At 37.0% G+C, this 15,578-nt stretch overlaps 1 protein-coding gene across 6 annotated transcripts in view; it reads left to right on the forward strand.

Annotated features, from left to right (window-relative positions):
• Positions 1–15,578, forward strand: part of DLG2 (discs large MAGUK scaffold protein 2) — a 1,006,374-nt gene that overhangs the window by 771,476 nt on the left and 219,320 nt on the right. For all 6 annotated transcript variants that reach the window (XM_065729952.1, XM_065729947.1, XM_065729948.1 and 3 more), the window contains 2 exons: positions 1,804–1,872; positions 13,513–13,669. In XM_065729952.1, the coding sequence (XP_065586024.1) occupies positions 1,804–1,872; positions 13,513–13,669 (226 nt within the window). The remainder of the gene's footprint in view (positions 1–1,803; positions 1,873–13,512; positions 13,670–15,578) is intronic.

A 15,578-nucleotide genomic window follows, 5' to 3' on the forward strand; every position in this document is an offset into this window, starting at 1 on the left:
GGACTATCATTTCTGAAAGTCAAATGCATGGGGGAAGATGGAGATGTTATGCCTCTGCTGCATTACTTCTGTCTTACACATATGGGAGAAAGTTGAGGGAGAAGCTTTTCACTTCCTTGGTCATGAAGCTGGGGAGCCATTACAGAGGAACATAAGGATATATGTTTCCTTTCAGCTCTGTAGAGGAAAAGTCACGTGCTAATTTTAAAACTTACATGAATCCATAAAGAGGACAGTTTAATACACTTCATAACCATATGCAATATGCTAACTTAATGTGAATTTTTAACTAATATTCCTAACATATTATTCTACAGTGTTTTCTGACTCAACAATTCTGGTAACACTGTGATGTCAGACTCCTGTGTATACTGTGCTTTGTAGTAAACAGAAGTAGACAAGAAAATAAAACTCTGTAGTTCTTCTTGTAAGGGGAATATACTTTCCTACAAACATTCTGAAATACTCAGAACAAGTCTGAGAACAGCAGTTTACTAACACAAAGTAGTGTCACAGTGGTGTCAAATGGAAGTATAAGCAGGTAGCAGATTATTTGTCCTGCAGTGTGACACCACTCATCACGAGTCAATGCACTACTGAGAAAAGTCCAGTCTTTGCTGCAAGACAGACTATAGTGGCTATGCTACAGGATAAGAAGCATGTAATATACCTTCATTATTTGTTGATTCCGAATGTCTTAGCTCTTACTGAGAAGAAGGATTGCTGCCTTTGAGCATCTTGACTGGTATATAAAGCTTTTAAGCAAAACAAAACCTGCAGTTAGTAGAAAGAATTATATAAAACTAAGATTTTTTTAATCTGTAATTTTAATTCTTAATATTTAGCCTCACTATGTGATGTAGCCGTTTAAATTAATTATAGAATGCATCCAAATACTTCTACTTTTTTTTCTAGTAGCTCTTTTGTTCTATATAAAACACACTGTCTATTCTAAGAAATACAATGTGTTGCAGCTATCTGATTTGCTTTTATTTATTTATATTTTCATAGATATTGATGTTATTGTACAATAGTGCAATACTGCAGTTAACATTTGCTGTGTAATTCATTAGGCTTATAGAAACTATCTTTGAGGTTCCAAAAACAGCATAGAAGAGCAGACATTAGACATCAGGATTGTCAATCAAAATACTTTCATATTCACAGGTCCTGCATTTTCCACAGAAAACATCTTTTTTTGTTGTTGTTCTTTATACTGTGTCTTAGATTGATAAAATTTCATATGGAAAAACTGAAACTACTTAAAATCTGATGGAAATAATAAACATTGATTTAAATTAGTTAAATTTGAAGTTAAATTACAGTGCAATTACAAGTAGTGCATGTCTTCTTTCACCAAGCATTCCAGTTGAGAAACACTAAGAATTAGACTGATAACTTCATGTTTTACTGTTCTACCTTCTGTTCTTAAATTAACATCTGTTTTATGGTTAATATATTCTGCAGAACAATTACCGTCTGAGGTATTTTAAGTCCCTGTACTGTGTGCATATATTTATCTTTAAAAAAAATATAAAAAGATAACGGGGAATTAATCTCTTCCCTGCTATTTCTTGATGAGGAGTAAAACCTGATATTAAAGAAGATCAGCTGAGTCTTTTTTTTTAGAGTCAAAGTGCCATAGATTTGTGTAAAAAAATCTGATTGTTTGGTTGTTGATTTGTTTTTTGTGTTTTTGTTGGGTTTTTTTGGTGTTTGCTAAACTGTTAGAGACAATAAGAGCAAAAAAACCTATGTATTTCATTAACAAAAGCTTTTCTTTATTCTCCCTTGGTCATACAGTCATTCCCAGCACAGCACAGCAACGCGTCCCCCCACAGTGAGCTTGCAGCGGACCATTTCTGTGGAAGGGTAAGATGATTCTCTGTTGAAGCTGTCTGTAGAGCTCTCAGATATCACTGTGTCAGACACTGAAATCCCCATGCACACATAGGATTTCACTGCTGCATGCCACAATATTTAAGTCAAATTAATACTGATCCTTTTTAGATATTTATATTTAAAAGTTCAGTCTTCGTGGAGATATATGTCAAGAATATGTCACATAACTCAGTCTCTTCAGTTCACCTTCATTAGTGTCGATGTTTATATCTACTAGCTATCACTAACCATGGGAATTCCCCATGAAGTCTTCCTGTTTCTTCAGTATTTGCACAAATTCATTTTTGAAAAGCAATGTCCTTGGCTAAGGCTGAAGAATTACTGATAGAAAGCAGTAATCCCATGCTGGTGTATTTCTGTGGATATTAATCTGTTAGGTGTAGAAGAGTTGTTCTGCGTACTTATCTGACTTCATTTTAACAGAAATAATTGGGTAAAATATGAATAATTCATAACTACAGCTAATATTTTTGCATATTTATGATATTAGAAAAGCTGGTATTTAACACTGAATTATTTAGATTTTGGTTGCTCTTACTGGTCTAATTTCCAGAATACATTACATTTATTTCTCTGTTCCCATAGAAATGTGGAACTGTCTGAAATATTTTGTAGGCAGGAGCAATAACTTGTTATGAGCTACTCCTAGATCATTCATTCAAAGCATTGCTCTGTCATAATAAAAGTGGGAACCCAAAGTTTCCACACAGGAAAGGTGTCATCTTACTTGTATTTTGTTTTATGTTACAACCCTACTGTGCTGCAGTAAGAAAAGAAAATAGTACATATAGGAAATTATCCACACCTCAGTGATGCCCAAAATGTTTTTGCAACAAATTTCAACACAAAATATCAAACAACTGAAAAAAAAACTAATAATAATTATTATTAATTTTAATTTGTGTCATGACTGCTGCATTAATCTTCCACTGAAAACAAGACTATTTAGAAAAGTTGTTATAGGAGAGGCCCATATGGCTTAAGGGCCATATGGGAAGGCACTTTTATAAATGAAGTCCTAATCAGACAGCCTTTTTGCTCAGAGCAGGGTTAATTCCCCATTTAGATACAGTTTCTTGAAGTCTTGTTCAGTGAAGCCGCAACCACCACCCAATACCCAAAGAGGTAATAGATGCCCCATCTTGACTCAAGGTCATGCTGGACAAGGCTCTGAACTCCTGATTAATTACAGATGTCTGTACTGATTGCAAAGGAGTTGGACTAAATGATCTTTAAGAGTCCTTTCCAATTCAAATGACTCTATGATTCTGCAAATTCACAAGCAATGGGTAAAACATCATTACATTAAATTTTGTCCTTCACTCTCTAAACAGAAAAGGCATATTACATTCCCCTGCCTCAAACTAATTCATGAGGAAATTGATGTTAGGGAAAAAAAAAAAAAGAAGAAAAAAAAAAAAGGAAGAATTGGCTGAATTGAGATTTAAGGAAAGAAATTCTATTATGATGTCTTTGACCTGGTCTACAGGACTCCATAATAAGGAGGTACCCTGCAGACTTAAATTCCCATTGAAATTTGATAATCAGTTTATCTGCATGAATTTTTAGATAATTTGCAAAATGTGCCCTGGCCACACAGACAGTTTGCATCTTTTGTGTATGAATCATTAGGGCAGTGGAAATCTGCAATTGATATTACAGGTCTCCTGCTATTCAGGAGGTAGAAGAGTTTCTGGCTTGTAATTATTACTAATCAACTTAGGCTGAGTCATATTTCATTTCATGTAGGAAAGTGGGACTGTTAGCCTGTTACACCACTGAGCAAATAGAAGCAATCAGCTCAGCTCTAAATATTTCATTATAATAATGCTCAATTTAGCCTAATGTTTTTGTGAAGTCCTTACTGCTAAATATGTTTATAGCTAATTCAGTTTGATGTCAAAACAAAGTTATTTTTCTCTTTTAGGAGCCCAGCTTCCGTCTGTAGAGTCCTGTATTTAGGTGACTTATTATATTGCTTTTGAGTTGCATTTCATAAATGGCTACTTTAGCTGCAAGGCATCCCTAGCACACACTGAGATTTCAGGCCAGCATGCTGGCTTCTGTCTGGCTGACTGTGTAGTCACTGCAGTAATACAATTAGTGCATCCTCTGAAGGAGAAATGAAATATTGGAGGGACAAAGAAATGCAGGTGGGGTTGCATTAAGTGGCATTTATTCCTTTCCACCTTGTTGAATACGTGGTAATTTAGCTGGCTAGCACAGATGTTTTTAAAACTTTAATAGGTTTTTAAATTAGCTATTGGGTTCATATCTAAGAAAAAACATTCTTAAGGCCTGCTTTTGTGAACTTCATGTTTTGCAAAGTGAAAAAGAAAGATTTCTTTAAAGCTCTATTTTCAAGCCATATATTCTTCACAATTTGATAGCTGTACATGATATCAACAGATTTATGATGTGTACAAAAGCATGAACTTCACAGGTGTTGGATGTTATTGTCAGTGCAAACTCATTAGTACCTTTCCTAATGCTTTATCTGTATAGGTTACAAAACTAAACTCTAATGTTTGGATTTGAAAATATTGTTAATCTGAGGCTTTTAAAAATTATTTTAATGAATAATTTTAACTGAATATTCAAATTAGGAAAAATATTGCATGAAAACTGAACCTTGTTAACTGGAAATCCTGCTGAAATGTCTCATAAGGCTACATCAGTAGGTTATGATAATTATTCTTTTTCCACTTGACATTCAGACTGAATTATATTTTACATTATAAGTCATCTCTTCTGCCGAACTTCTTAGAAACTGAGATTTCAATTTCTGTCACCAAGACTGTTTTGATGGAAATTTTAAAGTAATTTCTGAACATGACCGAGTATCTCATCTATAAATATTAGTATTCAAATAAATAGCATTTGAACGATGACTAAGGGTAAGCATTTTTATTCTGAACAGGGCAGATATTACAGGCAGCTTTGTGTTTCAAAAGTATCTTATATAAAGTGATTCTAGATGCTTGCTTCCAATGGACTGTGTATTGATATTTCAAACATGGCTCAGAGGCATTGCTATTTTTAGGTATTCTCTTGACCTTAGAATGCCTCCTGTCTCCCAGTAGTGTGATGGGGCTGCCTATCACCGTTTCCATCTCACCTAGCTTCATTTGCAAACTGAAAAGGTGGAGCAGTCACGGTTTAAAGAGAAGTGATTTCAGTATGTAACCAATAATCTTTAAAAACAGGATGGAAAACAACCTTTCTAGTTTGTGCCTTTGCTGGGGGTAGCAGGTGGAACAGAGATGCAGATTTTCAGATTTATTTTGATTATTAGCACGTAAATAATACACCTTTTAGATCAGGGAGGAGAGATAAATAATTATGTGAAACAAAATATAAATAAAAAGTGTATTGGAATAACCATCTTCCTTTCAAAGCTATAGAGCATATTACATGTCCAAGATTGTTGCTCTAGAATTCAGTGTAATTCCTCAAATCTACAAGACATGCTCCTGTGCCTTTGAGGTAAATGTCATGCACTGAGGTAAAAATACAGACCAGTTTCACTTTTCAAGTAAGAAATTATACCTACATGCCAATTCTGTCTTGCTAGCTGTAAGCATGAAACATTGCCTGTTGTGCAGGCTTTAATTTCTCTACAAAGGACAAAATGAAAGACTACTAAAGTCCAGAGGGGTTCCCACAAAGCAAATAAAATTACCCATATATAAGCCAGTGCACTCATGCATGCGTCAGTCAGGTTGAAGCCTGACTCCCAGTAGGTTCCCTCGTATTAAATATACTTCAAAGTTTGTGACAAGTTAGACGTGAGGCTTGGAAAATAAATGCATAAAAAATGTATTCATTATTAAAGTTAGGATAAAGTACTGCTTCTATAGCTAATGCCAAGATTTAATCAACAAGAAATGCTGAAGAAACCACAGTCAAGCAGATAAAATATTTTTTTCAAGCAGAATAGGTAAATATAGTAAGCAAAATTAAATTTTGCTTTGAGATATTCTAGTGAACTTCTCATACAATGCTGAAGTGTTAGTTGTTTGTACATCAACTCTACATAAAATTAAATGAAAAGTCAACAATCAATTGCATGTTGTAACAAATATGAAGACACTGATTGTGAACAAAATGCTATCTGAGCATAAGAATGCAAAATTACCCTTCTGGCCCCTGATGCTCATTGTGACTGTGATGGATAGCATGAATTTTTTGACACGAGAGGAAAACTTGAAGTATTGTATTGTAAAAGAACTGGCTTTGATTAACAAACTGACTCTAAAGAGACACAGCTCTGTTCACACAGTAAAGCCAAATACCATGAGGTACAGAAGAAAGAGGGGTACTTTGATCCTGAGATGTCCTATTTTCCCAATGACTAATGTGTGAACTTAACCAATTGAAGTAATTTCTCTCTACAACTTTCCTGCTATTTGCTACTTCTAAATAGCCTGAACGCTTTCTGTTGCATTATTGTGGAATCACAGAATAATTTAGGTTGGAGAAAACCTAGAGATCTCCAAATCCAACCATCAACTTGATCTACCAAGCCCCATGACTAATCTGAGTCCCTTAGTGCCATGTCTACGCATATATTAAGTACTTCCAGGAATGGCAGTGCCACCACTGCTCAGTGCAGCCTCTTCCAATGCCTGACCACCCATTCTCAGAATAAGTTCCTCCTCATATCCAGTCTAAACCTCTCCTGGCACAACTTTGGACTATTTCTTTGTGTCCTATCACTTCCTGTCACTGTGTGCTTAGTGGCTTGCACTGAGGGTGGCCTTAACTGAGGACTGGGTGTTGCCCTAATGCTAGAAGCAAGAGAAATATCCTGCTGGGCTTTCTGTCATATGCGTTACTGCAACACCAGCTCAGCACACACATGAATGGATGTATGATGTCAATATCCTTCTAGAAGAGAAAGAAAGTAAGGAAGGAAGGAGGGAAGTAAGGAAGGAGGGAAGGAAGGAGGGAAGGAGGGAAGAAGGAGGGAAGGAGGGAAGGAGGGAAGGAAGGGAGGGAGGAAAGGAGGGAGGGAGGAAAGGAGAAAAGGAGGGAGGGAGGGAGGAAAGGAGGGAGGGAGGAAAGGAGAAAAGGAGGGAGGGAGGGAGGAAAGGAGGGAGGGAGGAAAGGAGAAAAGGAGGGAGGGAGGGAGGAGAGGAGGGAGGGAGGGAGGGAGGGAAGGAGGGGAGGAGGAGGGAAGGAGGGAGGGAAAGGAAAAAGAAAAAAGAAAACCTGCAGAAAACCTGAAAGCCATAATACTCTGCTGATTTGGGATTACTGATTATAGATAATTGAAAAAATCTCTAGGGTCTGATATTTGAAAGTACCCAGTGTGCTTAATTTTTTCTTGATGTACCAAAAAACACCAGATCTTTTCAGCACCCCAATTTATTAGATGGTTCAAAATAAAGAGAAAAGCAGAGATGTGAGTGTGAGATGAATACTAAAACTGACTGTATTCCTTAATGTAGCCAGCAGCACAAAATAAGCAAATTGAAAATGGATTTTCTTTCAGCAAGTTATAATAAGAATTATTTGTTTTCAGAAGGCTCTTCCCCTTCATTTATCAGTGCAATTTTTAATCTCCTAAATTAAATCTATAATTGCTAAGGATTCACAATCCATACGAAAATGATAGGGAAGCTCAGTTTCTTTTTCATCTTTCTCTTACTCTAAAAGAGTAAAACTGATCAAAACAAATATTCAGTGAAAATGTAGGAGCTGTAAAACACTTAACTGTTTTCACATAATGAAGTAAAACAAATCTGAACCCTCCAAAAATGTTGAGGAAAAGTGCCTTAATGTTTTGCTACTCTTTAATTGCATTTTCACAACAGAAGAAATTTCATTAAGTGTTGAAGTTTTACTCCCTCTGATTTGTTGCTCCTTATTGGTTTCAAGTATTAATTTAATAACACTTTGGTCTTACATCAAGCCTGAAATTTATAATGTGTTATACAGAATGAGATCTGATGTATTCCCTGAAGCAACTAACCAAGTCCATCCAAATTGATTCTCTCATTGATTTCTGAGCTTGTAAATTTGTGTGGATTGCAGCACTTTGTTTGCTCCTTAGCATCTAGTTATGATTTCTGGCTCTGTTATCATGATTTTTCTTTCATGTCTCTCTCTCTATATACATATATTTTTTATTCCTTTCCTGTTCTCCTTACAGTGCATTCTCTTTTCTTTGTGCATTCTTTTTTTCCTTCTGCTGCTTTCTGTCAGTCCAGGAGTGTTACCATCTCACACATCTTTCTAATTTATGCTTGATTTCCCCTGCTGATCTTCCCTATTAGTGTTTGGTACAAAACTGCAGGAGGGCATAAAACATGCACACACAGAATTAAAATGCTATAGTGTGCTTTGTTAGGACCTAGAAACTTACCTTCAGCATTATTTATCCCATGAGAAATTGTAAATGTGGTGAGTAGTTGAAGTTGGAGGCAAAAGCACACATTTCAGAAACACTGATCATTAGACTTCGTCTTTTTAGTAGCAATAGAGTGCCATCTATTGTCCGACAGCAGAACAATGTGTCTTTTAAGTATGAACCCATGCAATTAGCTTTGTCTCGGTTGCTTTTGTCTCTAGGGAAAAAAATATTTTTACCAAGCAAGAAAATCTCATTCAAATTTGAGTAAATTTTGTTTCAATTTTTTACTCTCTCGTGAATACTTATATTCATAGAATCATAGAGTCTTAGAATCATCGAATCATGACCATGTCTTCTTTAAATCTTTGATCCCATTACTTCATTTACAGCACTTATCTGTATTTTCACTGCAATTTCTTCTTGTGTATTACAATTGCATGCATCAAGAATTTTAGCAGAGGTAAAGGAGATTTTCCTAGTGTTGATTCCCAGGCATTCAAAAAACTGGAGCATCTCTTCGTACATTTCCTTAATATGTACACTAAGAGGTGACTATAAATGTCTGTGCCTGGAGAATAAATGTATAACATCTTTACCTTCATTATAAATAGCCTTTTTCTTGAGTGTAGCTACAGCACTGTCAGATTATTTATTTTTGCACTATTCTTTGATAACTCATCTGCTCAGTGGCCAATAATGTAAATTTGTTTGCTTAAGAAGGTAACCGTCTTCCAACTTCAACTCCACAGTATACTACAAAGCTTTATTATCATAACCAGAGGGTTTTGTTTTTTTTCTTTTCAGACTAAGTGCACTATGAAAGTGTAAGCTATGATTTCATAGAATTGTGGAATTATACATTAAATGGGATGGGGTATCCAAAGCTTCTCCAGGCAACCTGTGCCCTCACTACCCTCTCGGTGAAAAATATCCCCCTGACATCTAATCTAAATCTCCCCTCTTCCATTTTAAAACTGTTCCTCCTTGTCCTATCACTAACTACCCATATCAAAAGTTCTCTTCCCTCCTATTTTCAAGTCTCCCTGGAGCCTTCTCTTCTCCCGGCTGAACAAGCTCTCCTCCCTCAGCCTATATTTTTAGGAGAGGTGCTCCAGCCCTCTGATCATCTTTGTGGCCTTCCTTTGGTCCTACTTGAAAAAGTTTGACATCTTTCTTGTTCTGGGGGCCTCAGGCCTGGATGCAGTACACCAGCTGGGGCCTCATAATGGCAGAGTAGAGGGGAACAATCACTTCCCTTGCCCTGCTAGCCACCCCTCTTTTAATGCAACCCAAGATACCATTGATACTTGCTGAGGGTGCACTCAATCCCTGTATCTGTCTGTTAAAGGTAACAGTCCCAAGATTGCCCCTTGTGGGCACTACTTGTCACCAGCCTCCACCTGTACATTGAGTCATTGTCTACAACTCTCCAGCTTTGATCATCCAACCAATTCCTTTGTCCTCCAAACACACCACCCTTCAAACGCATCTCTCTATAGTTTAGAGATAGGTATGTGGTGGGAGACCATGTTAAAGGCCTTGCAGAAGTCCACTTAGATGATATCAGATGTCTTAGTCTATCGATTCCATCACTTCAGAGGCCACAAGATTGGTCAGTCATTTTCTGCCCTTGGTGAAGTGAGGCTGACCCTCTCAGATCACCTCCTTGTTCCTCATGTGCCTTAATATGTCCTAATGGATGTGAAGCTCACTGGCCTGTAGTTCTCCAGGACTTCATTTCTCCCTTTCTTAAAAATGGGAGTGGTGTTTCAGTCACCAGAGTCTTCATCTGATTCATAAGAGGCAGAGAGATAATTATAACCTAATTAACCTCTTCCTAGTACTGCTAGTTGCTAAGTATCTTTGTGCACACTAGATGGCACCCAGAGTCCAGATGACTTCAACTACTTGAGCTCAAAGAAACGGTAAAATAGGAAGTATCTTTTGATTCAGTAGTGCATTTTGGGCAACATGGAACCAGATAATGGGTTAAACTAGGAGATGCTGAGGTCTGCACTACATTTAAGTCCTCACTGATGTGTTGTCATACTATAAATAAGAAATAGAGAAAAGTATCATTACAAGCTGAGCACAGATAACACCATGGATAACAAATGGTAATTTGTTCATCTTCATCTTCAGCCACAACTTTTGAAATATGACAGAAATCAGCTTGGCAAACACATTAACCAGCTTCTTTAGTACCCTGGGATGTATATACATATATATGACATATATATGAGATATATGTATATATATATGACTTTTTTTATATAAGACTTTATATAGTCTTAGTTATTTGTTAAACTATGGTGAATTGGTACATACCTTCTATCTTAAAGCAGTCATGGCTAAAGATTATTCCTTGTGATCATTGTTTTCATGACAACTTACACCTGTGCATTCTTGAATCAATTTTTCAGATTCCATGAAATACTCTAATATGAAAGACTTATGAAGATATCTTATGTCTGATAGTTGCTGTACAGCCAAATTTAGTCATGACCAAAACAACCTCATTTGGCTAAGGACTGGGAGCCTAAATCTTTGTGTTCCAATCACAGGTTCTGACATTTCCCCATTACTGTTTGAGCTTCTTCTGAGTATATTCATCCAAGAGCACAAAGTGAATTTTGCTGTCAGAAGGCCAAAATTACAAAACAGCACTGACAGCATTTTAGGTACAAATCTGCTGACTTGATCAGAAGCAGGGATTAATAACTGGGCCAACTTTTTGATGAGTGGCACAGCTTAGCTTTCAGTAGATACCCAGCTGTACTGACCTACTTTTGTCATAGCAATGGCTTTCAACTTTATGATGCAAGCTGCCTCTCACACATAGAAATACCTAGTTTCCTTCTGAACAAAGCTCTAATTTCTCACCAGTGGAGTGTGTAGATATATTTGTTTTGCTTTACTGCATGTTTGTCCTCAATACCCAGGTAACCAATACTGGCAGTAGCTCAGGTCTCGCAAAGTATTTTCAGAATGTAAGAATCCAGATGATAAGGGTCACCACATAATTTTGTGGATGAGGAAACTGAATCCAATAGAATGAATGACTTGCCAAGATAGCTTAGGACACATAGACTAAGTGGGGAAGGTCTCTGCACTGCCAGATCACTGTCCCAGTTCTATCCCAGACCTCAGGCCACCCTTTTTAATTAAACACCTATTCATACTTCTTAGATTTGGATTACATTCTAATCTGCACATAGTTAAGGAGGTACTAAAAGTGTAGCCTCTTTGATTACCTGCAGTTCACCATGCTATTTTTCAAGCAGATGTCTGGTTGGTTGAAGTCCCCCATTGGGACAGGCACTTGCAATTACAATGACTCCTGTAGATGAAGGTGGAAGGCCTCAGTCACAGGCTCTGCTTGATCAGGATGGCCTGTAGTATACACCAGTTACAATGCTCCCTTTGCTGCTTCGATCTCTAACTGTTACCTATAGGCTTTTGTCTTGCTCATGACTATTCTTTAGGTACAGCTCTTCCCACTCTATTCTTTTCCTGATGTAGATAGCAACATCCCATCCCCTCTTTCTTCGCCTGACCCTTCTGAAGAGTTTGTAGCTATCACTAGCCACACTCCAGTCACAGGAATCATCCCACCAGGTTTCAGGGCCAGCAACTGTATCATGGTTTTCTAGTAGTGCAGTAGCTTCCAGCTTCTGCTGTTTGTTGCCCAAGCTGTGTACATTGGTACAGAGACACTTCAACAGGGCAGCTGTTTTTGTCACCTCCTTAAATGATAACTCCTTAATTCCTTTTAAGTACTTCCCTCAATCTTCCCCATTGCCTTTTCTATTGCCCCAGCAATCACTGCCTCATCATCATAGGATTTTGTATGTTCTGCAGTGTTTTGCCAGCACCTCTCAAGGCAGCAGGTCCTTCAGGGCCCCCACTAGCAACCTATCCCTCTAATCTAGCTACGCCATTCCACACCTTATCATGGGAAGGCTTACTATCCCCCCTCCCCCTTCACACCTTGTTTAAAGCCCTTCTAATGAGCCCTCATAGCTTTTTTGCAAGGCCACTTTTCATTCTTTGAGAAAGGTAGACCCCATCCGGTATCCACAAGCTAGATGCCATGTAGGACATTTGGTTGTCAAAAAAAAAAAAAAATCTGGTAACAGCACCAGCCACAAAGCCAGGTTTTTAATGATAAAATCTTCTGATTTGTTTCCACTTCTTTACCATGTCTTTTATGTCTTTTAATCATAGGATGCAGAGAAAAAAAGGTGATCTGTGTATTCAGTTACTTTAGCCATCATCCAAAGGCCCTGAAGTCCCTTTTGATAGCCCTTGACCATGAGAAGCTGCTTTATCTCTCCATATATGGAAAAGCAGTATGGGGTTCTGGTCTGATGGCCAAACAAGGCTAGGCATTTTTCTGATGACATCCCTCTCCTAAGCCCCAGCTGCAGGGCCCAACCTCAGTCATGGGACATGGAGAGTGGGAACGGGGATACCTGGGGCACTTTTTCTCAAAAACACTACAATGAATGCTTTGGAAAGTTTTCTCCTTTCTCTGGAACTGAAATTTACTGACAGCAAAATGCATATGATTATATTTATATGTTTTGGACCACAGTTGCAATTTATAAATTGAATAAGATGTTGGTATTATTTATAGATTTCCATTACAATCAACAATTTTTTTAAAACCAGCAGCAGAAAAGCAGATATCCTTCTGTCTGGTTCAGTGATAAAACTGTGTGATTTTACTAGTTCCTGATAATATCCCACCAGAGGGTTTTTTTGTGAGATTCTCTTCTATTAGTTTGATCATATGCATTTTGTTCGCTCTGTCTGCCAAGTTTAAAAGAACTTTGCTGCTTTGTTTAGATGTTTGCCTTTTTTCTTTATTCATTTAGAACTTAAAAAAAAAAAAAGGTACTCTGTGAAGTTTGATTGATATGTAGCACTGCTAGAAATTATAATATCAAATATCTTCAGTGTTTTGGTTTTACTTGTAGTGAATCCCTCATTTAACTTAATGAGTATGACTCCAGTGTGTTGGAATTAATAGAGACATTTGGATTCAACCATGAGAGGAAAATAAAAAAGAAGACTGCTTCTTAGTTGTTATTCTCCACTTAACAGTTTTTTCAAATTTATTAAAAGGTTTATTTAGGCATTAGCAGGCCATTGTTTCTTTAGCAAAATGTAGTATGTTGAAGATGCCTTAAGAGAAGTATATGCAATATCTTTGAATGGATAAACATTACTGCCTTTTTTCTCTGCAGAGAGCCTCGAAAAATCATCCTCCACAAGGGGTCCACCGGACTTGGTTTTAACATTGTGGGAGGAGAAGATGGGGAAGGCATTTTTGTGTCTTTCATCTTAGCAGGCGGGCCTGCTGATCTCAGTGGAGAACTGCAGAGAGGAGATCAGATTTTGTCTGTAAGTATTTGTTCTGTGCTTTCCTGGTCAATTTCCTGATCTTGTTTTCTTGTCTTTACTGGAACAGGCGCACAAAGAAGGATTCACAAAGCTTTCATAGAATCATAGAATTGTAGAATTACCAAGGTTGAAAAAGATCTTCATGGTTTCTATTGTCTGAAATCCAAGTTGGAAACATCACTGAATATTCTGTTTATTTGTGCTATTTTTTTTTACCATTTGTTATCCATGGTGTTATCTGTGCTCAGCTTATAATGATACTTTTCTCTATTTCTTATTATTTATAGTATAACAACACATCAGTGAGGACTTAAATGTAGTGCAGTCCTCAGCATCTCCTAGTTTAACCCATTATCTGGTTCCATGTTGCCCAAAATGCACTACTGAATCAAAAGATATTTCCTATTTTACCGTTTCTTTGAGCTCAAGTAGTTGAAGTCATCTGGACTCTGGGTGCCATCTAGTGTGCACAAAGATACTTAGCAACTAGCAGTACTAGGAGGAGATTAATTAGGTTATAATTATCTCTCTGCCTCTTACGAATCTGATTATGGCTCTGAAATTTATTTTCAGATCTTATGGGATAAAAGTCTTTGTAGCCTTAGGTTATATTTTGTATATTTAGTCCCAAGAACATCTATTAAATTTTACTGTCAAGTATTTGTTGATATGCAGTTCAAAAACAGAGCATGTATGTATCTGTCTTGGTCAAGTAATTGAACACCTGAGTGAAACAACTGAACTTAAAGGATTTTGAATAGCAATAAAATCCTTGAGAATATATATTGTATCTAGGCTTGTTCCTTGAAAATGCACTTAGGAAATTTTAAAAGGGCAAGTAGAAGTTCTATAATGCCTTAAAGAGATCTTTAAGTAGAAGATTCGTAACTGCAAGAAATCTAAGATAGCCTCATAAAATTGTCATCATGGAGAGTTAAGGATGTGCCCCTGCAGACAAGAACACAGAGAAGGAACCCAAGGAACAGAAATGGAAATTTCTTCAGGGCAATCATACAGTTTATTTTTTCTTTATCTAGGTGCAGCACAAGAAAGCTGAATAAAAAGTACTGTAAGGTCGGAGCTTTTCACAGTACATTCAGAAAATCAGCATCTCATACAAAATTTAGAAACCTTTTTCTGCAGGCATATATTTAGCACTGTGGGATACTGCCAAAGTTGAATTTTTAATTCCAATTTTGGTCTGTTTTGCAGCAATATTTTCTCTGAGTTCTAATTAAACTTACCAGTGTTGCTACAGCATTTACTTGTCATGCAAGAGTAGTTTATTTGTTCATTGAGCAGAGAGGAATGGAAATTATTACTAAATTAGACTGCGTGTCCCCAGGCAATCAGAAAGTCAGGCACTGCTGACTTATTTGTTCACAAATAACTATTATGAATCTATTTTTTCCATACTCAAGCAAAAATAATTTCATGCACAGGCCAATCTTAGAGTGATTAATCTTAGATCACTGTCCGGTGAAGGATGCCAGATCCTTAATTTTATAAGGGATGCACAGAATATGCCTGATCCTTTCTGTTTTGTTTTTTTTTTTTTTTGCTTGTTTTATCATTCATAAGCACTTACTTCCCTGCTGAAGTAATTTACCCATTTGTTTCTTGAAACTCTACAAATCTCATTTACCACAGACCAGTAGTACTCACCAAGCTAGCATCTCAAATTAACTCTGAGTTGGTTAAATTTCTTTCAGATGGGAGGCAGAATAAATGATTTAAACTTTAGAGACCTAGATTTAATTCCTGATTCTGTTTGTGTCACTATTTGTGGCCTCGGGCAAGGTGCTTTGGCTTTCAAAGCATCCGATGTAGAAGAGGAGAATCACAGCATCTCACTAATTCATTCCTTTGCTGTGACTATGGCAAAATGCTGGCTGCTTGAGAAATGTCT

Source organism: Cyrtonyx montezumae, unplaced genomic scaffold (assembly GCF_038088225.1).
Source record: "Cyrtonyx montezumae isolate F1298 unplaced genomic scaffold, pur_monq_1.0 scaffold_12, whole genome shotgun sequence".
Classification (NCBI taxonomy): domain Eukaryota; kingdom Metazoa; phylum Chordata; class Aves; order Galliformes; family Odontophoridae; genus Cyrtonyx; species Cyrtonyx montezumae.